The sequence below is a fragment of the Corvus moneduloides genome, chromosome 17, assembly GCF_009650955.1.
Source record: "Corvus moneduloides isolate bCorMon1 chromosome 17, bCorMon1.pri, whole genome shotgun sequence".
NCBI classification, from domain to species: domain Eukaryota; kingdom Metazoa; phylum Chordata; class Aves; order Passeriformes; family Corvidae; genus Corvus; species Corvus moneduloides.
The window spans coordinates 655,160-681,342 of NC_045492.1; the positions used below are offsets into that span (position 1 = coordinate 655,160).

General features: G+C 51.8%; 1 protein-coding gene across 15 annotated transcripts in view; it reads left to right on the top strand.

The window, feature by feature from the left end:
- CHD6 (chromodomain helicase DNA binding protein 6) overlaps window positions 1-26,183 on the top strand; it is a 92,578-nt gene that overhangs the window by 14,686 nt on the left and 51,709 nt on the right. Inside the window, exons 2-3 of one of the 15 annotated variants that reach the window (XM_032127366.1) lie at window positions 19,542-19,597; window positions 24,280-24,423. The exons of 13 other annotated variants lie outside the window; for them this stretch is intronic. Coding sequence is in view for 1 of the 2 variants with exons in the window: in XM_032127364.1 (XP_031983255.1) it covers window positions 19,565-19,597 (33 nt within the window). In the remaining variant the exon portion in view is untranslated. The remainder of the gene's footprint in view (window positions 1-19,541; window positions 19,598-24,279; window positions 24,424-26,183) is intronic. One more of the 15 variants, XM_032127364.1, reaches the window with a different exon arrangement.

Here is a 26,183-nt window from a genome sequence, read left to right on the forward strand (position 1 = left end):
TACCAGAGTAGCAAGGCAGTGCTGAGCCCCCCAACTTCCCGTGGGCTAGCTGCCATCCATGAGCCTGGCTTGCTGCTGGCCTGCAGGCCTGGGCAGCAGGTTTGGACTTGGCACCCCTGACTAATCTCTTTTCCTTCAGACTGTGCCCAAGCACTGGGGAGACGCAGCACTTCTTGAGGCATATCAGCAGAGCAGACCTGCTTGTCTGAAAATCAGTAATTTCATGTCCTCCAGGGCTGCATACAAAGTGCTGTGCCTGTTTGAGATGTGTATTTTCAAGGGATCCTTCTTGTCATCAAAACTACAGGAGGGAGGAGAGAGAAGGGCTACATCATGTTGAGGAGGTGAGCAAGGCTTGCACCCCTCACCTTGAAGGAAGTGTCACCAGAAGTCCGCTGATAGATGGAGGTTGGACACTTCTTGATGCATTTATCTCAAAGGAGCTGCTTGCAGTGAGACCTTGTCCTTGGCACCTCCCCTCCCTGAGCCTACTGTGTGTGCCAGGTGCTGCTCCTGCACCTGGGAAGGGGAACCCTCTGGCTGCAGGGAGCTGGCAGACGAGGTCATTCTGGAAAGTCTGCATCTCCAGTGGGTCAGTGCCAGGGAGTTTGGGGGATGAGTGAGGATGTGTGGAGCTAGGTGTACTGTATTAAAGCACTCCTCTGGTTTGTAATAAGCAGAGGGGTCTCCAGCCTGAAGTGTGGGGCTCCTGTTCCTCTTGAATGTCACTGATGAGGCACCAAGGGGTGCTTCCATTCTGCCGCATAGGAAAAGCAGCTGGGAAAGCTGCTGATGTCTAAATTAAACAATCATAGAATAGAATGGGTTGGAATGAATCTTAGATTATCTAGTTCCAACCCCTCTGCCATGGGCAGGGACACCTTCTACTACATGCACTTTTAGCTCAGGGTGGACAGCTGAGACATGGACCCCAATTTGTGTTTGTGGAGAGTTGTGAGTCTGTAGTGTCATTGTGTGGTCCTGGCTGGCAATGTGCCTTTACTTTCCAGGAAAAGTATCTGGCGGAGGACCTTGTCACCTCAGCAGTAGTGCAAGGCAGACTGTCATCCCACTGGACCCAGCTTGCTGTGCTTAAGGAGTTCAGGGGCTCTCACTTCTGGCCTGGGACCTGAGTATTCAAGACACCTCCTGAGAAGCAAACGTGATCCCTTTGCTGGATTTTTATCACTTCATTGAGATGTGGGGTGTGCGTGTGCAGGGTGCTGAGTGGCTTGGTTGTGTCATTGAATGTCTGCCACAGGTATGGCTGAAAATCAAAGTTGAAGTGTATTGAGTAGAGTCTCCTCTGGAGATACTCAAAACCTGCCTGTGAGACCTGCTCAAGGTGAACCTGCTTTATCAGGGGACTTGGACAAGATGATCTCAAGAGATCCCTTTGAATTCTAACTGCTCTGGGATTTTGTGTAGTGGTGCATGTCAACTTACAAGTTTGCAGTGTCCAAGGCTGTTTCCTGGTTCTGCTCTTTGCTGCAGCAGCTTTGGACGGACTTGAGTGCAAAATTCCTATTTAGCAAGGGAAAAGAATGAGTGCAGGTTTTCCAAATGGATTATCACCAGTGGTTGTGGCACATAGGTGGACATGCCCACAAAGGCCTGTGGGTGTCCCTTGTCCTTCCAGAGGTGGCTTGTGAGCATTGCTTCTTTTTGAATCCCAGGTACTGTTGTGCTTGGAGAAAGCCACGTGCCCCTTTTTTTTGTCCTTCTGAAGGGGATCATTAAGGACCTGGGGTGTTGATTTTTGTTTTAACTGCACTTGTTTCCTAGCTGCAGCTTATTTCCACAGATAAAATCGGTGCTTTTTCCCCTTTGAAGAAGGCTGTCACCTGCCTCTTGCAGGCAACTGAACATGGCACTGTGCTGCAGGAATGTGGTCTAATAAAGTAAAAACATTTGCTGCTGTACTGAATAAGGCATGTTCTCGGGTAAATGCCATTAGTTTCTGCAGATGCTGAGGCCTCTGCTTTGTCTGGGTTTGTGGTCCTTTTGCCTGTTGGTGACAAGCCTATGGACATTATCCGGAGGGACAGACAGGGCTGTGTTCATGTTGCCCCAGGGCAGCTCTGGGGCTGAGCTGGCCTGGGGAAGCTTCTGAGCTGCAGCCAAGGCATGTGGGCATGTACACCTGTGCCATGGGTTGGGGGACCTGGGGACACCTGAACTGTCGGAGAAGAGAGGGGAGGACAGGGCTTGAAGATAATATGGACCCTTGGAAGTAAAGGCAAAACAAAATTAGGACTGTGTTCAGAGCTGCTGACTCCCACCTTCCTCACCGTGCTGCAGATGAGATTTCCCTTCAGGAAATGAAAGTTGCTCTTTGGATAAAAGCTATGAATAAAACTTCCTTTCTGAAGTGCCTTGATGTGTCCATGACTGAGGGGCTGTGGGAACATCTTGAGATGAAGAATGCTTGAAGGGATATTGGTAGAAGTCTGCAATGGGAGAATGCCAGAGATTGTGCTCAGAGATTGAACTTCGTGTGTCTGAAGTCATCTGTGGGCCCAGTCCTTGGCAGTGGTTGTGTGGGTATCTTGGGAGCACATGCAGGTTTTGGAGAGAGGAAAAGCTGAGACAAGTCTGGATGTGTCCCCAGGGAAAAGATGGGGTTGTGTGCCTTACTGGTTTTGAGGGCTGTGTGAACCATAGAATCAAAGTAGTTTGGAAAAGGCCCTTTAGATCATCGAGTCCAGCTGTGAACATAACACTGCCAAAGCCACCACTCAACCATGTCCCCAGGTGCTAAAGCCACATGTCTTTAAAATCCCTGCAGGGATGATGACTCCACCACTGTTGTAGGCAGCCTGTGCTAGTGCTTAACAACCCTTTTGGTGAAGAAATTTTCCTTAATCTCCAACCTAAACTTCTCCTGGTGCAACTTGGGGCTATTTGTTCATATCCTGTTACTTGGTAGAAGAGTCCACCTGGCTCCACACTCATGTCGGGGAGTTGTAGAGAGCGAGAAGGTCCCCCCTGAGCCTCCATTTTTCCAGGCTGATCTCCCCCGGCTTCTTAGCCACTCCTCCTCAGACTTGTACTCCAGATCCTTCCCCGGCTCTGTTGCCTTTCTCTGGACATGTTTCCTGAAGGTTCTTCTTGTCACAAGGGGTCAAACCACTGAATCGAAGCTCCATGCCCCTACATCATTCCTCTCCCCAAAGTGTTTATCCTGTTGGGACCCTGAGGACTGATCCTGTTTGACTGATCCTCGCCTGTGTGTATGTGTTATATTACAAGGAGGAGCACCTTTTTGTCAGGTATTTTGGTGATCAGTGGATTTATATTGGGGATGTAGCCTTTTTTGGCGATGCACTACAAAAACCAGATGAGTTTGAGATGTGAGAGCCCACCAGCAGAGTCTCCTAAAAGGCAAGTAGGACATAAACTGAGAACAGCTTGGATGGTGCAGATGCATCCCCTTTCCTGCTCTTGGAATACATAACCTGTGGGCACAGTCCTCTTTGCTTGTTAACACATGCCATGTTTTCAGCTTGCTGGCTGTGGAGACTGTTGGATTTGTGGGCCAGTCTAATCACATCTCCTTTCCGCAAGATATGTTTTAATGTAATTCAATCTTAGGTGGTGGTGGTGCTCTTTGTGATGAAGCTCCTCTGTGCAGCTGGAGTAATCCTTGTCTAGCTCTGTTTTGCACTGCAAATCTGTGCAGTGCCTCAGGCTGGCTCTGTTTAAGGTTTCAACAAGAATGGGTGTTGTTTTTGAGAAGGAGGTTACAGAGAAAGGCAAAGTTTGATCTCTTACCCGTCCTTGTAAAAATTCAGCTAGCCTCAGCACAGCATCAGCCTCTGAAAACAAACATTTGATTTTTAAAAGTTCTGTTTGTTGCTCTACTCTATTCCCTTTGCACCTGAGTGAAGGAGGGCAGGAGCCTGACACGCTATTGGAGGTTAGGATTTTTCCTTTTTTTTTTTTTTTTTTCCTCTTAGGGAATTTTCTCCCATTTGCTGCCTAAGAGATGGTAACAGGGATACTTAAGAGAAACAAAAGGAGTGGCCAAGATGGGGGAGGGATGCAGCTGGCTGAAGGGCTTTCTCTTGGGAAGGGCAGAGATACCGCAAGATTTTGGGTGAGGGGCTGAGCTCGGCTCCTCCCTCTCGCTCTCTCGCCCTTGGGACCAGAGGTGCGATGGCCGGGCTGCTGCTGTGAGGAGAATTTGCTGCCACCGCGGAGTTTTGTCCTGCGCTGCTTTCTCCTTACTGGGGGTGAGCTTCTGCTCTCAAGTGCAGCTGTTGAACTGGGACCTTTCCAACGCCCGACCTCACTGGGAGGAGGACCCCGACCCCGTCCCCGTTCCCGGAGGGAGCATCTCCCGGCTGCTGCCGGGCCCCGCTGCTTTCTGCCGCTGCTCCGGCTCTTTCAGTGCACGTTAACCCGACCCCCCGTGCCCGCCGGGACACCCCGCGGCTCCTGCTACGGCTGTGGAATTTTCTGCTACGCTTTGTCTGCCACCCGGGTGCGCCCGGCTCCGCTGCGGCAGCCGCCGCTCCGAGGTTCCTGCTGCGCTCCATTCCGGCTCCCGAGCGGCACCCGAGGGGCCCGGCTGCCCCTGGGGCTTTGCCAAGGAAGCCCCTTTTCCATCCCTCCCGCCGGCCCGGCCGCCATCACCGCGTGCAGAGGCGGCCGAGCTGGCGCCACAGCGCCCCCTGCAGGCGCGGGGGAATCCCCGCAGCCGCCCTGCCCGGCCGGGAGCCACCAGCGCCCCTGGCGGCCGCGAGCGGAGCTGCACCGAGGGGAAAGGGCCTGCGGCCGGGAGAGGCCGGCCCTGGGCTCTGCTGCTGCTCGTTGGTGCTGCCGGCGCTGCTGTTTGTGTGCCTTGGCACCCACACACACACCAGCAAAGAGCTGCTGCTCCTTCTCCCGTAGCTCTGCCTGAAAGCCCCTTAATTTCAAAGTGATCATAATTTGGAGGGAAGGGGGTCACATTTTCCATTCCAACGGAGGTTCCCACCTTCCTTGGTGGACACTTCAAACCAAGACCCACCACCACAGGCTTTGTGTTGCCTTCAATAGGGAAATGTCTTTCTCTGAAACCTCGTCCTCATTCTCTTCCTGAACCTGAGACACGGTCCCCCAGGCACTGCACAGACATTGCATGGATAGAAATTTCTCCCATCCCAAGTGTTTGGCAGCCACCTTCCAGCTCTACTCCAATGGCAGCTCTCAGCCTTCAGTCCTGTCTCTAGCCTTCCTTTTCTTGGGAACAGGTGGGCATGGCCCTGAGGCCAAGTAGGCAGACCTGAGACTTTCCTAGCATGGGTCTCCTACCATTTCCTTCTGGTAACCCCTTCCCTGCTCTGCCTGCAGCTCCAGGCTTTCTCTCAACCCTAGCTCTCCCTTTCTGGGGAAGCTCTAGAGAAGGCTGCTGAGCCATTTTCCAGACCAAAGGCTTCTCTAAGCCCCAGTCTCTTTGCAGGCCCCCACTTTGCTTTGGCAGCCTATTGCCATCCCTATTTCAGTTGTATGTCAAGGCTCCTTCTGTCCATCAGTGTTACTCTGAACCTAATTTTATAGCTGAACCTTTTGACAAGAGCTGCTGTACAAGAGGTGATTCCCAGACAAGGGCTCTTGACAAACTAAAAACATCTTTGGCATACCATTTCTAACCCTGTTCCAAATGCAACCCTAAGCTTTCACTTTCTGTTAGCCTTAACTGTAGTTCTTGCTTTCCAGTTGAGTCTTAGAGCTGGAAATCCAGACAGAGTTCTTCCAGCCCATTTATCTTGGCAGCCCCCACTTGGCTTTGGCAGCCCTTTTCCTGCCACAGTCCAAGTGTAGCTTAGGCTTTGTCCCTCTTGCAGCCCTAACCCTACTCCTGGCACTGGCTCTTATTTTTCCACCAAACAATTGAAAAGGCCCCATAGCCATTGCCTGGATGAAAACTGACCCAGTGCAGCTGTCCTGCCAGCCCCTGCTTGCCTGGTGAGGCCCCGGCTCAGCTGTAAGCTCTGGCTTTCACTCAAGCCTCTTATTTTTTGTGAAGAACTGCAGTGAAGACCCCTAACCCATGGCTCACTCCAAAGCCTTCACTCATCCTGGGACTCCAGGCTGCTCTCACTTATCTTTGGCAGCTCCTTTCCAGCTTCGCTCCAGCAATAACACCAGGCATTCTGCTTCTGAGCCCGACCCCGTGTTTGCCTGTGCACTGTGAGGAAGGAATATAAGGAAGGGCCTGCAGCCATTTCCTGGCACAAGGTGTCCCACATGGGTCTCTTGGCAGCCCCTCTCCCCAGGTGCAGTGTAACCTTTCCTTTCTGTCCAGACCCTGACCTGAGCTGTTTTCCAGCTGAATTGTAGGGAACCTTCTAAACCATTTCCCAGGCCAGCCCCTTTAGCTTTTGCCATCCCTTTCCAGCTCCACATGAGTGCTAGACTCTGGACCCTGATGCTGGTTTCCCAGCAGAGCCTTAGCTAAGCTCCCCAGCCTTTTTCCTAATGAAGGCTTTTTCCCAGGTGAGGCCTCGTGCAGTTCTTGCTTTGCTCGGCTGAGCTCTGCCTCCTCTGCACCTCTGGGTTTTCTTTTTCTTAGCCATAGTCCTGATTTTCGTGAGAAGCCATAGAGAAGTTTTCTACCAATTATCTAGACCAGTGTCTTCTCCCAGCCCAGCATTCTTGGAAGCTGCCGTGTACTTTTGCAGCCCCACTCAGCATTATCCCAACCCTAATCTTATTAGGGCCAAGGTCATTCTTCAGGAAGGTGTCTGCAAACTCAGGTCTTTGGCATCCCCTACTTTCTTCTAGTGGGCCCTTTCTGGACCCTCTCAAGCTATGAATTTTGGCTTTTCTTCAGCCCTAATCTTAATTTCATATCTCAAGCCCAGCCAAGAGCTGCCAGGGGAGGCTTCTCCCGGGCCGGATGTTCTGTGCTCCAGCAGTGCTGTTACAGCCCCAGTCCCACACCTGTCCTGTGCACATGGAGGACCTGTTCCCCAGGCTTGCCAGTGATGCAGAACGGGATTGAGCTCGGCTTCCTTAAAATTTTATATGCATATTTCTGGACTTTTTTTGAGTCAGAAAACTGCTGTTTAAAAGTCAGACAGGATTGGGCAACATTGACTCACTTGCCTTTTCCCCTTCATTCTCGTTTGCTCGAGAGGGGTGCCGGGCAGCCATGCCTTTGTCAGCAGGGCTGTTGAAGGATGTGGATGCTAGCACAGACTGGCTGCTCCTTCCCAGTTTTGCATCCAAGCTTCAGATTTGGATTCTGGCATTGCTGCTAGCATACAGCATTGGTGGGCAGGATTTTCAGTTCAGTTAGGAGTGCTTGTTCAGACCTTCACTAGGGTATTTTCATTTTGAATGTTGCCATCAGTGTCCTTTAAATACCCTTCTGAGATGTGCAGTGGTGTGGTTGAAATACAGCAAAGGCCGTGGGCACCCCAGATATCAGGCTGGAGAGAGGGACAGGTGCTGCTTTGAGAGGTGGGCAGCAGATGGTTCTGCTGCTGCCCTGGCATGGAGGCAGTACTGTCTGGAGCAGGCATCTCCTGCTGCCATAAGGAACTTCTTTACGGACACAAATAGTTTTTCAGCCTGTGAAACAGTTTTAGGGATCTCATGTGGCTTTTTAAAGGTAAGCTGCAAAGATTTGATGGAAAAGGAGCCAAGAGCAGATTGCTGAGTGCCTGTGATGAGGGGTATGAGCTCCAATCCAGGCTGCCCTGTGGAGCTTGACCAGCAGTTCTGTGTGCCCCTCGCACCGGGGCTGCACCCGCTCCCTGCTGCTCTGCAAGTAGGAGTGGGAGATGTCAGGATTGAGCCTCGGGTGGAAAATCTGCGTATTTTATATTTTCCTAGTGTGAAACTGCAGTCTGGAAAACGGTTTCAAAAAAGCAAGTGTGAGGTTTAAACTCACTTGGAAACCTTTTCCTTTTCTTGGGATAAGCAACAATGAAAGCGTGTAACAAGCTGTCAGGCCCTCCTCCCCCCAGGCTGGGTGGCCTGCACCCTGCCTTTCCTGGCCCAACAGCGCTCCCAGAAAACTGAAAATAGTTGGTATTTCCTATCCCCAGGGCAATTATTTGATCCTCTGCAGCTGATCTGAGCTATTCTCAGAGCTAACAGCTGGCCTGGGCAGGGTCCTGGGTTGGGGGACCCAGGCTGGATTCTGGGAGGAGCCCTGTAAGCAGCCCCCAGTGCAGGGCTGGCTGTGGTGGGTCCTCTCCTGCAGTCCACGTCCCCACCTGTGCAGGCTCACTTGTGCTGCCATTCCCAAAATGAGCTGGATCTGGGCAACCTTCACACAGAGCTCGCTGTCATTGTCACAGAAGGTGATAAGTATTAGGAATTATTTATTCTTCTACGGTAATTTAAACACTGACAGTTTTGAATGCAGGGTTGTTGGGCTGACACGTTAGTGTTTGTCTGGGAGCTTTGTGCAGCTGGAGCTGATCCATCAGGATTTCCTTCTGATTGCTCTCAGCCTGCGGGCGAGGAGGTGTGTGTTGCAGCATCTTCCCAGCCAGATTGAAGTAGCAAAACAATGAATGCTACTTATGCTTACAGACTGCTATGCTGAATGTAAATTTAATTCATATTAGAAAGTATTGTTTGAGATTTTGTTGTCTTTAAAGTCTCAAAACCTGGCCAAAAATATGCATATCCCGTTAAACCAGGAGATTTCTTTGAGTTGTGGATTTGAGACTGCTGTGTGATGTGTCTGAGGTTCTCTGAGATCTGTTTGGTGGGCCAAGGGGGACCCTGAAGAGCTGTGGTTTCCACGCTGTGACAAGTTACAGGCACATTAGCATTGTAACTATTTTTGCAAACCACATTCTAGGAATTCCTTGGTGTCCTGTGGTGGTTTGTCTTAGATTTCCTGCTTGCAGCACTGTGACTTAGAATGCTTCTCACAGGCTCATGGTCACAGTGGCATTGGGGGTTTCTCTGTGGACCTCACATACCATGGCAGTGGCCGTGTGGGACACGCTGGGGCCTGCTCGGAGGGCGCTGCCACAGGTGCCTCTCACCCAGCCTACTGTGGCCCAAGGACTTCTCAGATCAGATGGTAACAGTGGTATTTTGGATGTGTTCAGCTCTTGAGACAATTGTGGGCCTGAGAACAAAGTGTGCTGGGTCAGCCTAACACTGTGGTATCTCTGCCGGGTAGTCAGACTCAACAGAGGGACTGCAAAGTGTTCTCCTGGGGTGGTCCTTGCTCTGGGCAGGCAGTGTGGCCAGGGATGTGCTTCCAGAGGCTTGTTAAAAAGCCAGGGTTACTTTCCCATTGGGGGACAGCTCAGCACAATTGGAGAAAAGAGGCTTGAAGCTGTTCTTGGTAGGGCTGGGGACCTCCTCTGGGCAATGTGCTCTGAAGTGAGGTGCAGTGGGTCCCAGTATCCCTCATGCTGGGCAAACTGCTCAGGCAAAGAGCTCTTCCTTAGGGTACAGATTACTCTGAGCCTTCCCCAGCCTCCTGAATTTGCCCCGTTTGCTCAGTCATGCCAGCCCTTGCAAGCACTGGATGTGCTGTGTAGTTGCTGATCACTCCAAGCAGAGTTTTGTCTTGGATTTTCCTGGGGATTGAAAGGGTGAATGCTGTGTTTTTTCCACCTTCAGTCCTCTCTGACCTCAGGCTGGCCTTCCCAAAAGCACAGCCCCCGGTATGCAGAGCAGCAGGAGAGCTGGGGTCCATCACGTGCAGCATTCTTCCTGCTTTTGCACTGTGGGGCTGCCTGTCTGCTCTTTTTAGCCCCCTACACAGGATAGAAATAAAAATACAATCTAAAATAATATAAAGACAGAAGCAAGGTAGGTGCAGAAAGTCGGGCTTCCTTTTCCAGCACTGTCCCTCACAGGAGCTCAGGACAGAGCTGGGAGAGGAGGCTCTCTGAAGCACAGAGGAGCAGGGCCATGCTGTGTGACACATGGACAGCCCCAGTAGGAGCTTTGTTGTTGAACGGTGCCATGGGCTGTTGGAAGATGTCTGAGTAGAAGGATTATGAACTGAGGCTGGGGTGTCAGCTGGACGGTGAATTTCAAGGAAACGTAGTGGTTTAGATCAATGGAGGGAAGGAACAATGGAAGAACAATGCGAGGAGAACTGCAGCCTATGTGAGCTGGCCTCTTTGAGGAGGCTTGATGCTGTCAAGGTATTGTCTGAGCACCGCTTGCTTCATTTCCATGCTTTAGAGCCTTATAGGAGCCAGGAATGTTGCCTGTGTAGCTGTAACATCCTTGCCTGGCAAGGCTGTGTTTGCAGAAGTGTACGCTGCTGTGGGTTGCTGAAGGGACCTGTGGGACACCCAGGACAGTGATAGCAAGGTGCTGCAGGTAGCAGGGCAGAGCGGGACCCTGTAGAAGCAAATCCTACCAGCCATGAGTCCTGCTTGCCAGGATCCTGCAGTTGGGGTGTGCATTAGTACCTGTTTGTCGTGCTCAGAATTGAATCCAGCTACTCCTTGGGTGCCATATGCTTGATACCTGCTCCCACCATGTGCAGAAGGCTGTACCTGCTGCTCAGAACATCTCCTGGCTTGGCTTCGTCTGAGTGCTCTCGTTCTGCTGGGTGGCTGTTGGAGCACAAGTTCCCTGGTGTGATAGTGGTGTAGCTGCTGCATGTACAAATGGAGTCCTTGGTGCTGTGCTTATGTTGCCCAGCACATGCATCAGTCGGGTTGAGGGTAAGTGCACAAGTGTGCATTTTGTTTCCTCAGAGCTAGATCTTCAGCAGGTGGTGGTGGGCAAGCAGGAAATTGGATACTTAGGTGTAGAGACATGTTGTATGGTGGAAAGTCTGGAAAGGCACTTTGGCTTACATGCCAGCATCCACCTCTCCTTCTGGCATGGAACAGGATATAGGCAATGGCAGTCTGTCTTTCCATCAGGTATGATCTTGAAAAGCATCCTCAGTGGTGGCCCGTCTGTGATGGCTTTGTCCTGGAAAGTCCTTGGGGCTGCTCACAGCTGTCTGTGACAGTTCCACAGCATCTCCCAAGTGCTGTGGCTTCCAAATGTTGTATTCCTTTGTCTCTGCTCATGTGGATGAGTTAATGTGGTACAGGGGTGCTGGGCAGCACAGCCCAGCCGAGGCTCTGCACTCCCTAGGCTCCAGCTTGGATGCCCTGCAAGCACTGTGGCTAAGCCAGGCTGAGGAGTAGTTCGCACATGCCTTTGGGTATATATCCTTGTTACCACTCTAGGACTTTATTCCTTTTTCTTCATATGTTGACCTCTTCTCCCAGACTTGGCAAGTGTGTTTCTGCAATGCCTGTTAAAAGTTCTCCTCAAGCCCTGGAGATCTTGTCCCTTTACAGGCTGTCTAGTCAGAGCCACTGTGGCTTCTCTGTGCCTTTGCTCTCAGCTGCTTTTCTCTGAAGATCATATTGAGAAGATCTTCTCCCATTTCTGAGGGAAAACCGAGGTGAACCGCTCTACAGGACATGCACTGGATGGAGCTGTGTGTACAAATGAGATAGAAGATCGCTCCTCGCTGGGACCTGTGGTTGCTTTCACAGAGTGCTCATGGTACTGGTGTTGGGGCTGCATGGCTGGAGTACTCTGCATGTCCACAGTACATGAACAGCCTCTGAGCTGGGAAAATCAGTCCTCCAGCTGCAGAGGAGACCTTGGCCACTCATGTGGGAAGGCTGGTAGAAGAGGGAGAACACATGCTTGGTCTTGGGTTGGTGCTGGCTCAGTTGTGGAATTTCTGATAATGTTCTTGGAATCTGCATGGATGCTGCAACTCCTGGAGGAGCTCAGGGAAGAGCAAAAGGAAATATTGGCATGATGTGGACTTGGTCTGGTGTAGGGATAGCTTGTGCGTCCAGAACAAAAAAAACAAGGGAGGAGGATAGTAACCTGATGTGCCTGAAACTGTGTGACTGAAAACGTCATTGCTAGCAGCAGATGCTGTGTAGAGGCCATGCTACAGCGAGTTGGGCTGCTCATGAAGAGGGACAAAGCACAGCTTTCGGCACTGCTCTGCTCATCTCTTGAAATGCAACAAGACAGTTCCTAGTGTGTGGTCAGCCTGCCAGCGTGTGCCATGTTGGTGTGCTCACCGCATGTGCGTGGTGCTTGGCACTAGGGGCTTGCTGAGGAGGTTGTACCGTGACCTCATGGAAGACCTGTCCTTGGCTGCTGAAAGTGCTTGATGCCTGCCTGATGCAGGGGTGTTGCAGGCTGGCAGCACGGGGTGGGGCATGCATCAGTTAAAAGGTGTAAAAAAGCATAAAAACTTGAACATGGAAAATGAAAACTTCCCACTTGTGGCCGTGGCGATAAACCTGCAGTGCTTGCATGATCTGCTAGTGAGAACATGTTGATCTCCATATGAAAACCATAAGCTTATTTAGAAAATTGGGCTGTCTCATTTGAGATTAGAGTTTCTCTTTAATCTGCAAATTCTTAATTAGTATGGAAATAGCTTGTTAAGTGGGGTTCTCTGTGCATATATATCTGCATACCAGTGCGGTGGTGCTCCCTAGCAGGTGGTGTGCTTCCCTTTAGGATGCTGGACAAGTTCCTGGCTCTGAGACCAGGCAGCAGGCAAAAGCAGACCACAGCACCAGGCAGACATGATTGTGTCCTTTTCCTCCTGTCCAGCTTGTCCCCTAGGAGATGATGGCAAGAGATGCTTGCTCCACAGGGTGATCACAGAATCACAGACTATTCTGAGTTGGAGGGAACCCACAAGGATCATTGAGTCTAGCCCTTAAATGAATGGCCGTATGGGGATCGGACCCACAACCTTGGCATTATTAACGCCATGTTTCAACCAACTGAGCATTATGAATAATACAGTGTGTTAAATGCTGCAGGTTCCCTGGTGTCTGGAGTCACAGCTGGCCACAGAGACTCTGGCCCCTGCCAGCACAGTTTAAAGGAGCCTTCCACACACTGGAATGGCCTGTCATCCCAGGAGCTGGAGCAGGGCCCTGTGAGGACCTGGGGTGCTGTTATCCTCTCAGGGTGCCCTCTCTGTGGTCAGCTCTGTGTGCAGACAGGTGTCTCGGTTTGAGGCAAGTTTAGGAGGAAATGTCCTGTAATGAACATCTCCTTGTAAGAAGGCAGGTTTCAGCACTCCCTCTCCCACCAATACAAAAGGAATTTCTTGGATGAAAGTGAAAAAAATATTTTATTTAACAAGCGGAGTGCCAACAGGGCAAAGAAAAAATGAGTAATATTGGATAATAAACCTCCTTGATGCGGAGAAAGCTGGTGGTTTTAGAGTTCCCTCTGTAGCTGGCTTGGCCCCTCCCGAGGCCCAAGGCCGGGATGTGGCCTCGCCACAGCCTCCCTGCTGGTCCACGGGGTCCGATGATCTGGTTCTCGGATCCCAGCTAAGCCGAACAGTTCCAGAAGAAGAAGAAGTTGTTACTGGAGGATTTTGGTATGCAGTCCTGGGAAAATTTTCTTGCCTCAGCTAAGAGGCTGGCTAAAAGCAGGAAGGTGCTCCCTCGGCTCTGCAGCGGTGAGAATGCGGGGGAGTGTGTGAGCCCTTGAACACAAACCATGCTGAGGAAGTCGTCTGGCTTCTCTCCCCCCTCTCCTGGACCCAGATTAAAGCTATGGGACCCGTTTCTGGGCATAAAGCAGATGATAGGGAAATACAGTATTATCATAAAATCACCCCAAGACAACAGGAGACCAAGGGCTCGCTCCTGACACCCGTACGGGCTTCACAGGGCCTCTTCTTGCATTTGGAGGACTTGGCACGTGGTCAGGGTGGGTATCCTGGTTAGAATCATTGAATCATCAAAGTTGGAAGAGATCTTTAAGATCATCAAGTTCAATGGCCTACCCAGCACTACCACTTTAACCCCTAAACCACATCCCCCAGTGCCCAATCCAGTTCCTTAAATACTTCTGGGGATGGTGACTCCACCTCTGTGGCAACTTATTCTGGTTCCTGATCACCCTAACAGTGAAAAGTTTCCTTCTAATATCTAATCTGAATCTCCCCAGACTCAACTTAAGGCCATTTACTCTTGTTCTCTCACTGCAGGTACAGCAAAAGAGACCGGCCCCCACCTCACTACAACCTCCTGTCAGGGAGCTGGAGAGAACAATGTGTTCCCACTATGAGCCTTCTCTTCTCAAGACTAAACAAACCCAGCTCCCTCAGCTGTTCTTGATAAGACATTTTTTATAGACCCTTCACAAGCCATGTTGCCCTTTCCTGGACATGCTTCAGGACCAAACTGTCCTTTTGTCCCCTTTTTGAAGTGAGGGACCCAAAACCGAACATAGTATCTGAGGGGCCTCACCAGTGCCAAGTACAGGGGATTGGTCACTTCCCTAGTCCTGCTGGCCACACTGTTCTTGATATAGGCCATGTTGCCGTTGATCTCTTTGGCTACCTGGGCACACTGCTGGCACCCCCCAGTCCCTTTCTGCCAAACAGTTCTTGAGCCACTCCTCCCCAAGCCTGGAGCTGCAGGGGGTTGCTGCGACCCAAGTGTAGGACCTGATGCTTCACCTTATTGAACTTCACACAGTTGTCTTCAGCCCACTGATCGAGTCTGTCCAGGTGTCTCTGTAGAGCCTTCCTACCCTTGAGCAGTTTAAGTGGATCTTGAGGTTAAACTGTCTCCTCTGGATCTAACTGATATCCCAGCCTTATTTTATCAAGGCAGATGGCTCCATTTCTATGGAAATACATGAGTGTACGGTGGGTGTGATACTGTTGTGTGCCTGTCACTAGCTGGAACGAGAGGACAGAGCCTACAGAAGACCTGTCCGCTGGTTTGGGCCCACTGCTGAATATGGGAGTACCCTGCTCTGGGGCTGGTCTGGCCCTTTCTGTGCTTGTTGTGCCAAGCAGCTGGACTCTACAGCAATAGGACATGAATGCCTGTAATGCCTATGTAGAGATTGATATGCTCAAGCTGGGCACAGACAGAAGAAGAAAGACCTATAGATTTTTCCTCTTGGCTCTTTAAGAGAGAGGAGGGTCTGCCCATTCTGTTCCTGGCTGTCCAATGCTGGCTGTGGCCTGAGCCGAGTGCTTTCAGGGCACAGTCTGTCCTGAGCTATGGCCAGTGATGAGGACTCCTTGGTGCTTCCCTTCCAAGGGCAAGTGGCTGTGTTTGTGGCTCTGGGTGGGCCTTGCTGCTGAGAGGAAGAGGCACATGGCCTGGTAGCTGCCTCCTGCCGGTATCAGGGTGGGTGCTGTGCAGGGGTCCCCTCTGGGTTTGGCTGTGTCTCCCACAGCTGTCCATAGATGTGAGTCTGAGTAGAAACAAAGGTCTGTGCCAAGAAGTGACTGCTCTGCTTTGGTCAGGGAGAAACCTCCTCCCGTGCTCTGCTGTCTCATGTCCTTTCTTGAACTCATGCCCTTGTCTCCTCTGGTCCAGATCCTCATTCAGAGCATGCCAGTGGGCTGGCCAAGAGCTCCTCCTGCACTGCTGTGTGCCGGTGCTGCCAGCCCTGCTTTGCTCACCCACTGACTGGGCTTCTGTGCTGCCTCTTGTAAACCCCCAAAGCTGGGGCTTGTCTGCAGCCTACCACGCTCAGGGAACTGCGAAAGGCCTTCCTTGATACTGACTTTAACCTGGGAAAAGTTATTCCTGAGTCATGCTGCTCATCCTGAAGAAAACAGATATTAGGAATGGGCAGATTACCCTGCCCCACAACCTCGTCCAAAGGTGCCGTGGGAAGAAGAATGACAGGCTACAGGCTTTGGCAGTGAGGGTCCAGCTCTCCTTTCTGCTGGAGAGCTCAGGAACATTCCTGCCCTTCACATCCACTCTTGGGACCACTAGACATGTGGCAGAGTCCAGCTGCCTGCTCCCTATCCTGGTGAAGAAGCTGTGCTTGGCCTCCTGCTGCTGGTGATGAGGCTCATGATGCAAAGCTAAAGCTCGTTCCTCTGGGCGGCTGTCTCCCGGCGCTGGCTGCCCTCCCCTGCCCGCAGCCTTTGCCCTGCCAGCCCAGTGCTGTCTGCTTGGGATCCTGCCCTACCTGAATGCTGGTGCCTGGGAAGGAACAGGCAGGGTGGTGCTGGAGCAGCAGCCCACGGGGGCAGGGGCCAGGGGTGTGGGACAGCACCCGGGCTGAGGGCAGCAGGGCCCTGCAGCCCTTTGCTGGGCTCTGGAGGCAGCAGAGCTGGGCTGCTCACTGCAGCATCAAGTGTCCAGGCATCCTCCACCCTCATTCAGCTGCTGCAGCTGCCTGAGCTAACACTGTACAAAAGGCAGTGAGCTGGGGCTTAGGCCACTCGATGTGTATGATGCACAGTATATGATTTTTTTATTTGACTTTTTGTTTAAAAAAAAACCAAGCACCCTGAAAACCTAGAGTTGAGTGATAGGCCTCTTGTGGGCCACACAATGAGAGGGGTCCAGCCTGGACTAGCCCCATGACAAGGAACTTGTAGCAAGGTATTTATCTTGACTTTAGCTTGCCAGAAGTTTTGCTGCCGTGCAGACAATGTCTGATCCTTTCTCCTTCCCTGGCATCACTTGGGTCTCAGTGAAACCTCCTGTGTGCTCCATGTGGGACCCTAGCTCTGCTGGATAGGAGCAGAGGGCTACAGATGCCCCCAGTCTCACTGGGCTGGCAGTGGCCTTTCCCCAGGCTTTGGAGGTGGACCAAGCTGCACTGGTGAGATGCAGTGGTTCCCAGAGGGGTGCAGATGGATGCTACCAGTGTCCTGCTTTCCTGCTGTGGGAGAGTCCTGTGCTGCTGGATTCTGTCCTGGTGCTGTCCCCACAGCTATATCAGCTGGAGACATGCACAGGCACCTTAGAGTTGTAATGTCAGATTCCAGGGCTCAGCCTACAGCCTGGAGGTTGTTTGGGTGGTGTAGGTTCTGCTCTGGCTCTGGCCAGCAAGCTGGCTGGCTTGCAAAATCCCTTGGTGTGTGCCAGGTACTTAGTTAAGTGTCAAGTGATTCTTTGTGGCAAGGCAGTAGTGGGAAGAGCTCCTTGAGAACAGAAGGGATCCCATGCCTTGCCAGGGTTCTGAGGGACTTCACAGCCTTTTGATGATGGAAAGAAGACAGCAGGAAGAGAGTGCTAGTTCCCTCAAGAGCTGGAGTGCCCCAGATCCATCTTCTGGGTTACTCCAGCAGAAAATTGATTGAGCACTGGAACAGGCTCCCCAGGGAAGTCACAGCACGAAGCCTGTCCAATTTCAAGAAGTGTTTGAACAATGCTTTCAGGCACATGATGGGATTCTTGGGGCATTCTGTGCAGGGCCAGGAGTTGGACTTGATGATCCTGATGGGTCCGATCCAACTCAGCATATTCTATGATGTGGTGTTTCTAAAATCTGTGAGGGCAGGACTGGGAAGTAGAGCCAGGGTAGGAGCAGCTCGGCCGGGTGGATGCTGGCTGGCCCTGCTGGGGGCCAAGCTGAGGCAGGTGGAGCAAGAGCAGTGCACTCGTGCTGCTGGCAAGGAGGGCTAAGCTGAGCACCTTGGAGCCTCCTGCAGCACAGAGACCACTGTGAAAGATGAACCAAACCCAGGTCTCCTACACATCTGGCTCCAAGCACACCTTTGGGATGGGACTGCTCTCTGTTGGAGCCCAGCAGGGTTATTCTGAGCTGCTGCTCCCACTTGGTCTGAAATCTCTGCGTGGTCCTTCCTGGAGAGCACCTCTACTGCAGCTGCACGTGTCTTCTAGCTTGACTTAGCCCTGTGTTCTCTGGGCCCTCCTGGGACACATTTGCAGCAGTACAGGAGGGTCTGTATGGGACAGGCTTAGTCATGAGAAAGAGTCCTGTGTCATCTTGTCCACAGATGCCGTGAAACTCCTCCCTGCTCAGGTCGTGGCACTGGGTGCCTTTCCTTGCTCTCACCTAGCTTGACTTAGATGTGGGCCATGCTGGCCTGTGTCATGTAGCCAGGATCAGAGTTAGAAGCCTTTGCCTCTTCAGTATGATGGCATGAGCCGTGGACCAGCATCAGCATGCAGAATTGGTCACCTCATGCTGGCCTGAGAAGTGCCCACCTGTAGGACCTGTTGGCTTTTGGTGTTCCTGCCAAGGAGGGAGACACGATGAGGGTACGGGGTGTCACTGGGGCTGGCCTGTGGGCTGGCAGCAGTGCAAGCTGCTCCCTTGTGCCAGCAAGTCTGATGGCTCATGGCTCATGGAGTGGGGTTTGCATGGTACTGGAGGGAAAGGAGAGGCAGGTGTTTGTGGCACTTCTGTCTTAAAACACTTGTCAAATACTTCTGCGCTCTTTGGCACCTGTTGCTGGCACTGTGCAGCAGACAACTGCTGAGGGTTGGCTGCCCAAAAAGCATCTACTGCCGATGGCTGTGTTGAGTGTGCCGTGGCTGGAGCTGCTGTGGGGAGGGCGTGGACTGTGACCTCACGCTGTCCGCTTGACTGTCACAGCGTGTTTATCCTGGGGAGCTGCAGCAGCGCCCCATCCACCCAGGACCGGCGCTGCATGTGGCAGGGCTGCTCCTGGCCTTCCTGCCACCACAGCACTGGTGGGAAGGAGGCGTTGAGGCCAGCTTTCTCCTGCATCTGGCAGTGTCCAACCTATGCCCAGTCCCCAGAGAAATCAGGCCTGGGCAGGTTGGCCTGGTCCTGAGGGTGTGTGAAGCCCAGGAGGGGGTTCTGGGTTCCTCTGTGTTTGGGTGTAGCTGCTCTGGCAGTGCCTGGGAGCTGTGGCCATTGCAGAGACCAGCTAAAAAGTGCTGCTGGCCGAGCTGGGCCACAGCCACTGTTGCAGGGATCCTGGGGGAACACTCTGTTTGCCCCAGAGAGCTCTCACGGTGCTGCATTGCCACAGACCCCTCATTGGTCCGCCGGAGGGGTACAGTGTGGGGACCTCATTGCCTCTGGCACTAAGGTGCTGCTAAGAGCTGGACTTGCAACTGCAGCCCCTCTGATCAGGCCTGGTGTAGGGGAGTTGCTTGAAAATCATCCCTCCCTCAGCCCATCCTGCCCTGTGGGCTGCAAGGTGGGTGCTACTCATGCAGCGTCCTCCCCGCCGTGGGGGCACAGGCCTGGGGACACAGCCAGCCTGGCCCCAGCACTGCATCTGGGGCTGCTTCTGGGAAGACATGGCTCTTCTCCTCCTTGCTTGCCCCATCTTCGTCCCCATAGCAGCTCTTCTGTGGTCACAGTCATGGGGCTTGCAGCCTGCCTCAAGTTCCTGCATCCTCTCCAGTCTCTTTCTGCTGTCATTGCTGCTTGGCAGAGGCTGGTTTGTTTACTTCTCTCTGCTGCTGCAGGGCTGGCAGTGTCCGACACGTCTCTCAGCGGGGCCTGGGCTATACCCGAGGCTCTGAGGAGTTGGAGTGTGTTCTGTGCTTGCCCCAGGAGTGCTGCTTCTTGCTGAGACTGCGGCTGCCATGTTAGTCTTGGCCAGTGGGTTTCAGGCAGCACTGAGCTGTGGGGGATATCTGTGGTTGGGCTCTTTCCATGGCTCAGCAGAGCAGATGTCCCCAGGCTTGTCCCTGAGAGTTTCATTCCAGCAGTTTTATTGCTCTCAGCAGCCCCGGGGTTGGCTTGGCCGCCGGGAGGGGTGAGTTGGAAGGATGAAGTGCCTCAGGTTCAGCAGTCTCATCATTGTGAATTTTTTTTTGTGTTGTGTCTTGCAGAAATAACATTCATCCCAGATTTGATGATAATGAAAATACAGAAAAAAGAAAAGCAGGTTTGTGACCCTCTCTCCTTCTCGCAATTCAGCTGTCAAGGCCTGAAGACCATGTCCCATGTGGAAATGGTTTCAATTGATGTATGGTGGGAAGGAGGCTGGGGGAGTGTTGTCTTGAATTGCCAGACAGGGGTGCAGCTCAGCTCCTTGAAGTTTGACCTGAGCTGCACCCCAGAGTGGGCAAGCCTGATGGGGCCATTGAACAAGGTGGAGTTTATCTTCAGTAGTGGAAATGCTCTTGACTTGGTGCTGTCCCCAGTGGAGGAACAGCCCTTCTTTTTGTCTTGAAGTCCATAGTACTGGTTCTTGCTGTAATCTCATTACAAAACCACATGTTTGCTGTGATTACTGTTACTGACATGATACACCAGGACTAATACCAGCTGGGAGGTTTGGGAAGATCATGTCTGGGAGCTGTGAGAGCTTGGACAGGGAATTTTCTTCCCTTACTCAGAAAAAATCCCATCTCACAAAGCTGCCATTTCTGCATTGCTGCATTGGATAATAACAACCTGCTGCTCTCAGAGATTTATGAGCCAGTGGTCTCCATATTAACTGTGTGCAGGGGAAGGGCCTGACCACTGGCACTCTGCTGAGGGGAAAGGACCTGTTACATGCATGGAGTCTTAACTCTGGCAGTGGGGCTGAAATATGGCTGGAGGTATAGAACAAACTGGTCTGCCTGGAGCTAATTTGTGTCCCTGCTGCTTTTAATGGAAAACCATTAAAGTGAGCACTGAGCTAAGGGATAAATCTGTTTGAGAGCACAAGCCAGTGCCATTTCTAACCAGCTCTGAAGCAGCACGTGCTGCTCAGGGTACCCCAGATCACACTGCCATGGCAGGTTGATGGGAGGAGGAAGGGAGGGAAGTGTTTTGAAGAGGTCAGTGTGCTGTTCTGGGCTTGCAGCAAGGCAGATGCTGCAGATATTAGGTGTGTGTTCAGAGCACCAGTACTGTAGGAAGTAGTGAGTTTAGAACTGTGTTCTAAAGATGCTGTGAAGAAGCAGAGCCAGCCTCAAGGTGAGGAGGAGGAAGGAAGCATGGAAGGTCTTGTGTACCAGCATGGCTGGATTGCTCCTGATGGGGCAGGGCAAAGGCCTGGAGGAGAGCAGGGTGCTTTGGGGTGTGGGTCTGTGATCACCCTCCTCTGATAGCAAAGCCCAGGTAAGAAATTCATGCTACTCATTGGGCTAATATAGCAGGTTTGGGTGCTCTCGAGATGGGATGACTGAAATGACATGGGGTTTAAGCACAGCAGAACCATCCTCCCCCACCAACTGGAAATTTTAGAGGGCTCAACTGACAAATCATTTTCTGTGCTGCTGCTGCAGATAAAATCTGGGAGGAAGATAAAGGCATGTGGTGTGAGCAAGGAGGGGTAGTGTTCCAGCTGCTCATCTCCTGAGCTCTCTAAGCCAGCAGCAGTACACAACAATGCTTGCAGCATGTCATGGGGTAGAGTGCAGCATTCCCAAATTCAGTGTTTGGAAGAAAGCCTGGGCAAGCAGGGCTCCTGCGGGCATTCTGGGTGCCTGGTTGAAGGGGTGGGTGGCTCCCTATAATGCTCAGATGAGCAGCATTGGGGGCAAAACTCACAAGGGGTCAACATTGCTCTGGACACCTGAGCCCAGGAGTGCCCACACCTTGTAAACAGACTTCTCATGGCACCAAGGGGGGCTGTTGCCTTCCATTGGAAAGTCTCTCTGGAGAAGATGAGATGCTTATGTGGTTCCAAGGCTTTCAAAAGTCTTGTGTTTCCCTGCCAGTCTCTCACCTGCAGAAACTCCCTGTTGGGCATCATATAGCTGTAGGTTCAGGCCCAAGCGTGAAAAGGCTGGCAAAATGCTGGTACCCTTCATACTGGTGAGGGATGGCAGGAGAGCTGTCAACTGCCTTTGGGAAAAAGTATTGGATGTGCTCCCTCCCTTCCCAAGCCCTTGGCTGTCCTAGGTCAGTGCTTTGTCCTGCCTATATCCACTGCCAGTGGATTAGGAAACCTGGGCTGGAGAGATGGGGTCTCGAAGTGGGCTGTCTGGGGAGGAGCTCCTCTCTGTGCCCCCTTGGTGCCCCACACAGCAGTACCTCTCTTCCTGTGCAAATTATGATGGCAATGCCAACTGGTGCGCTGTCTGAGGGGCTGTAGTTAGCAAAGGCAGGGGCTGTGTTTCCACAACTCTTCTTCCTTAGTAATGCACAAAAATCTGGTACATTTGTCACCAAGCTGTGACTAACTCGTGAAACCTGTCACTTGTCTCATGACTTACAAGTTTTCATGCCAGGGTGCCTTGTCTGCTGGTGGAGGTGGGACAGGAGTGCCTGGTTACCCCCGAGAGCAATGACAAGTGATGGATTTCCTTTGAGGGCTCAGCACCATCATTCCCTGGACTGCCTGTCCTGTCTGTGTCCTGCTTGTCCCTGGGCACCGAAGGGTCTTCTACTCCTTATTTCTGCCAAACTCTGAATTGTTAAATAACCAGAGAAATAATGAACTAAAATAAATGCAGTTATCCCACAGTGCCTGTAAATCTCCTTATTCTAGAGCCATGGAAATGCTCCCATCCTGCGTGGACTGTGGTAGCAGAGCAGAATTATGTTGGAGACAGAGAGATGGAAAGCCTTGTGATCCCTTAGCCTTCTTCTGGAGGGCTCTTCAGACTTTCCAGCCTTGGCTTGGAAGTGGTGGGAATGGCTGTATCCCCCTGCAGTGTGCGGACAGCAGTGGGAGGCAGTGGGGAACAGCCCAGGGCTGCAGGCACCATGTGGCTGCTGGGCAGCCCTTGCAATAGGGAGGCCCCTGGGAGCATCTGGTGGGAGCTCTGCTTGTTTTTGCTTCAAGCACTCACTGCATTAAATGAAGGATTTTCCTGAGTTTTATGGGTCTGTTTATGTGAAAGTGAGCTTTGCTGTCTCACGTACTGGAAATGCTGTTGGGGGCTTTTACCAGAGTTCCCCGTGGCTGGAGCGGGATCCAGAGCAGTGGGAGCCGGCACAGGGGGCAGGGCTGTCCAAGCCGGGGGGCACTTGTGTTTCTGTCCCAGGCTGTGTCTGTGGGCTTTTTTTTGTCATGATGAGACTGTCAGGTGTGATGACCCCGGGCGCTGGGTGCGTGGAGGAGTTTTGGGCACTCACTCTGTCAGGGTGAAGGGTGGGGAGAGCAGTGAGCTGCCAGGGTGCCCTTCTCCTGCACACACAGCCAGGAGTGCTGGGTCTCCCCCAGCGTCCAAGGGCTGCACAGGCTTTCCTCCCTGCCAGAGAGAACTGAGTGGGGAGGACAGCCTGGACAGCGCAGGGCAGCAGCATTGCTCTCTGCCCCACCCATTCCCTGTGCCAGGGCGCTGGGACCGGGCTGGCCCAGTCACCCGACGGAGTTTCCTAGCTGTAGTTGTTGAGGGCTGCATTGTGGTGGAGCATCTTGGGAACAGAGCCAGGCCCCACCTCCATCATGCACATCCCATGGTGACTGCAGAGCCTGCTCGGAGACATGATGGAAGGTGGCACTTGTATATTTTTAGCTTCTTGCTGCATTGGATTAAGAGCTGGAAACAAGGGGTGCGGACACCGGGCAAACAGAACCCAACGGCCCATGCTGTGCACGCTGCTGGTGGGAATGGGGCTGGTTTGGCTCACCAGCCTGCCAAAACCCTCTGTGTGAAAGAAGCTGCCTGTTCTGCTCCTGTTGGGCTCTGTGGCCAGCTGTGTGGATAGACTGGGCTGGTGACAGCCAGCCTGAGCCTCTCAGGGAGGCAGAGCTGTGTCATGATGCCCTGCTGGTGGAGCAGCAGGTTGGCTGGTGACTTTGGTGGGGGGAGATGGGTAGTGAGGGTGCTGGACAGCCCCCAGGCATCAGTCTGTGCCTAAAGAGCATGGAGATGGCCCCTGCAGTCAGGGTCCCTGTGGACACTCCACATACAGAACAGATCTCTGGGGGGTTTGATGCATGCCCTAGACCCAAATGCGGGCTTCTGCAGAACTCTTCTGGCAGGCTGCAGGAAAGCTTGGCCAAGCCTGCAGCAAACAGGGCTTGAATTGTCCTTGCAATTGGGTGCAAGGTGGCATGTGGCACGGCCACTGCTGCTGGCTGTGGTCACACTGCCTGGCAAGACTGTGTTGTGTGGATGTCATCTGAGCCTGGTTGCCAGGGGAGGTGGATCTGCTCTTGGTGGTGTGACCATTAGAAGGGCTCATCTGTTGCCTCCTTGCTGGACAGAGCTGCCATTCAGATCCTGAGGCATGGCAGAGCTTTGTCCTGCTGGGAACACTGTGCTTTTGGAGAAAAAAGCCTGCAGGATGGATTATGGGGTGGGCATGAAGCTTTTGGTCTTTTCTCCTTCCCACACCCAAACTTGTGGGACAGTGCAGGGTTTGGATATGGATCAGGCTCCAACACCCAGCAGTGCAGATGCAGCATCTCTTTGATCCCCATCACATCTCCTGGCAGTGCTGGCATGGGACTTTTGCCATGTGGGTCCAGGGGAGCTTCTCTGCTCCTGCCTCTCACAGATATTATTATTACTATTATTATTATTATTATTATTATTATTATTATTATTACTACTGCTGCTGCTGCAAGCGCATAAGCTGTGTAGATCCGTGCTACCTTTATGGGGCAGCAGATGTTGCTTCTTCCCCTCCCCACTTCTCTTTGCAGTTTCCTCTTCTTCACTGTTGTTCCCTTTGCAGGTACCTGGCGCAGGCAGGTGAGGCTGAGGGTTTTGTCCCTGCTCACCACAGGCCTGGCTCACCCACTGGCCTGAGCTCGTCCTTGCCCTGAGCAGGTGTGGGGAAAACACTGCTGAATTTTACTGCTCCTGAGCTCCCGTGCAGGTACCAAGGGGAGTTTGTAAACTGTCCCTTCACATCGCTGTGAACCCAGCTTTGCTGGAGGGCTCGCAGAGGGTCGGGGGTGCTGTGTGAGCCTCGTGGGTCGGAGCAGCCAGTGTATCCCACAGGCTCAGCATTTTGAGAGAGGGAGGGACCCCTTAGAGGAACAGGGGCAGGAGCCGCTTTGCCTCCCACCTCCTGGTGGTGTTTTCCCCCAAATCCTGAATAAAAATTCAGGATTCAAATTGAGACTATAAGTGAAACAAAGCAATTTTAAATTAAGGAAACACACCACACCATTAAGGCCCACCCTGACCTTGGCTTTGCCGTAGAATGGGCTCATGCAATTATAAGTGTGCTCTGTTAGCCTCCACAGCTCTCTGGGGAGGTTTTAAACATTTTTTTCTCCTGACCTTCTATTTGACAGTAGTTAGACACATGGAACAAGACTTCGTGCTCCAGGGATGCTGAGGGACTCTATGAAATGTAATTTATAGAAGATTACTCTGTGAATAAAAAAACCATTACATAAAAGTGTATTCTGGAAGTGTGAAATCATTACAATCATCACCAAAAAAAATGCCAGTTCAGAGACAGTGCAAAGGCATGGTTCTAGGGATAAAAAGTGCTCTGGGGAAGCAGAGGCTGCTTGGATTGGGTTACCAGAGGTTCAGAGATGGGCATCATCTACGAAAACCTGGAAGTCATGATCTTTACTTCTTCCCCACTCCAAAATACCCAGAAGCAACAAGCTTGCTTAGGTGGACATGTAAAAAGATGTGTAGAATGGGCAGTTGAATGGAAAATTATGTTTCTATTTAGTTTTAAAAAGCGATAGTAAGAAAAAGGACATGTACTCTGAATTTCAAAGTAACCCTGTAGCAAGGCAGGGCATCACAGATTTTTAGGAACCACTAAAGACATGGAGTCTAATAAAAAATCTTTTTCCAACTCTCTCAGGATTAAAAAGCCTTTAAGAGGAGTCACGGGGTAAATATGGTGCCAAGTGAGGGCTTGTGGAAACTGAGCATTGGCGGAACAGCTCAATCAAACAGGCTCCCTACCCAGAGTCATCTCTGAGGGTTAGAGGGTTGCCCTTAAAGGGAGTGGTAAGGACATTTCTGAGCAAAGTAACATAAGCCACCTGTTTTTCCCTGTTACTCGGGAATTGTAAAGGAACACAATGAGATTTGGGAAAATAAAATTTAAAAAAATAAATTAAAAAAAAAAAAATAGTATTGGGGCCATCACCCATTAGGGCCATGGAAGGGGAGAGGGGAGTAAATGTGAAACTAAAGGCCAGTAAGTTCATTTAGGTATTGAGTAATAGTTAGGAACTCTAATAAACACTTTGTTTCTGAAAATACTATGCTGGTGAATAGTCAGCATGACTTTTTCAAAGCAGAGTTAGTCCTTACAATCTCTTGGGGACTTTAAAGATAACGGGGTCACAGGGCTGAAGTTTGGCTGGGGTGGTGCAAGGCTTATGGGCTCCCAACCAGCAGCTGAGGAAGTTTCTCACTGAATGGTTGTAAACACGTGAAGCATTGTCCTGATAAAAGGCCTTTCTGTAAATTAGTGACTGGTTAAAGGCAAGGAAGCCAAATACAGGGAAGATATTGCTGCTTTCACAGCATGGGTCGGGAAAGAAAGCTGCTGGCTGATTCCTGCAGTCATCTGAGATGCTGAAGTGGAAATGGAGGCAGAAAAGTTGAGGAAAGTCTCAAGATGTACCCAGTAAAGCATGGGAGAACCAGCCATGT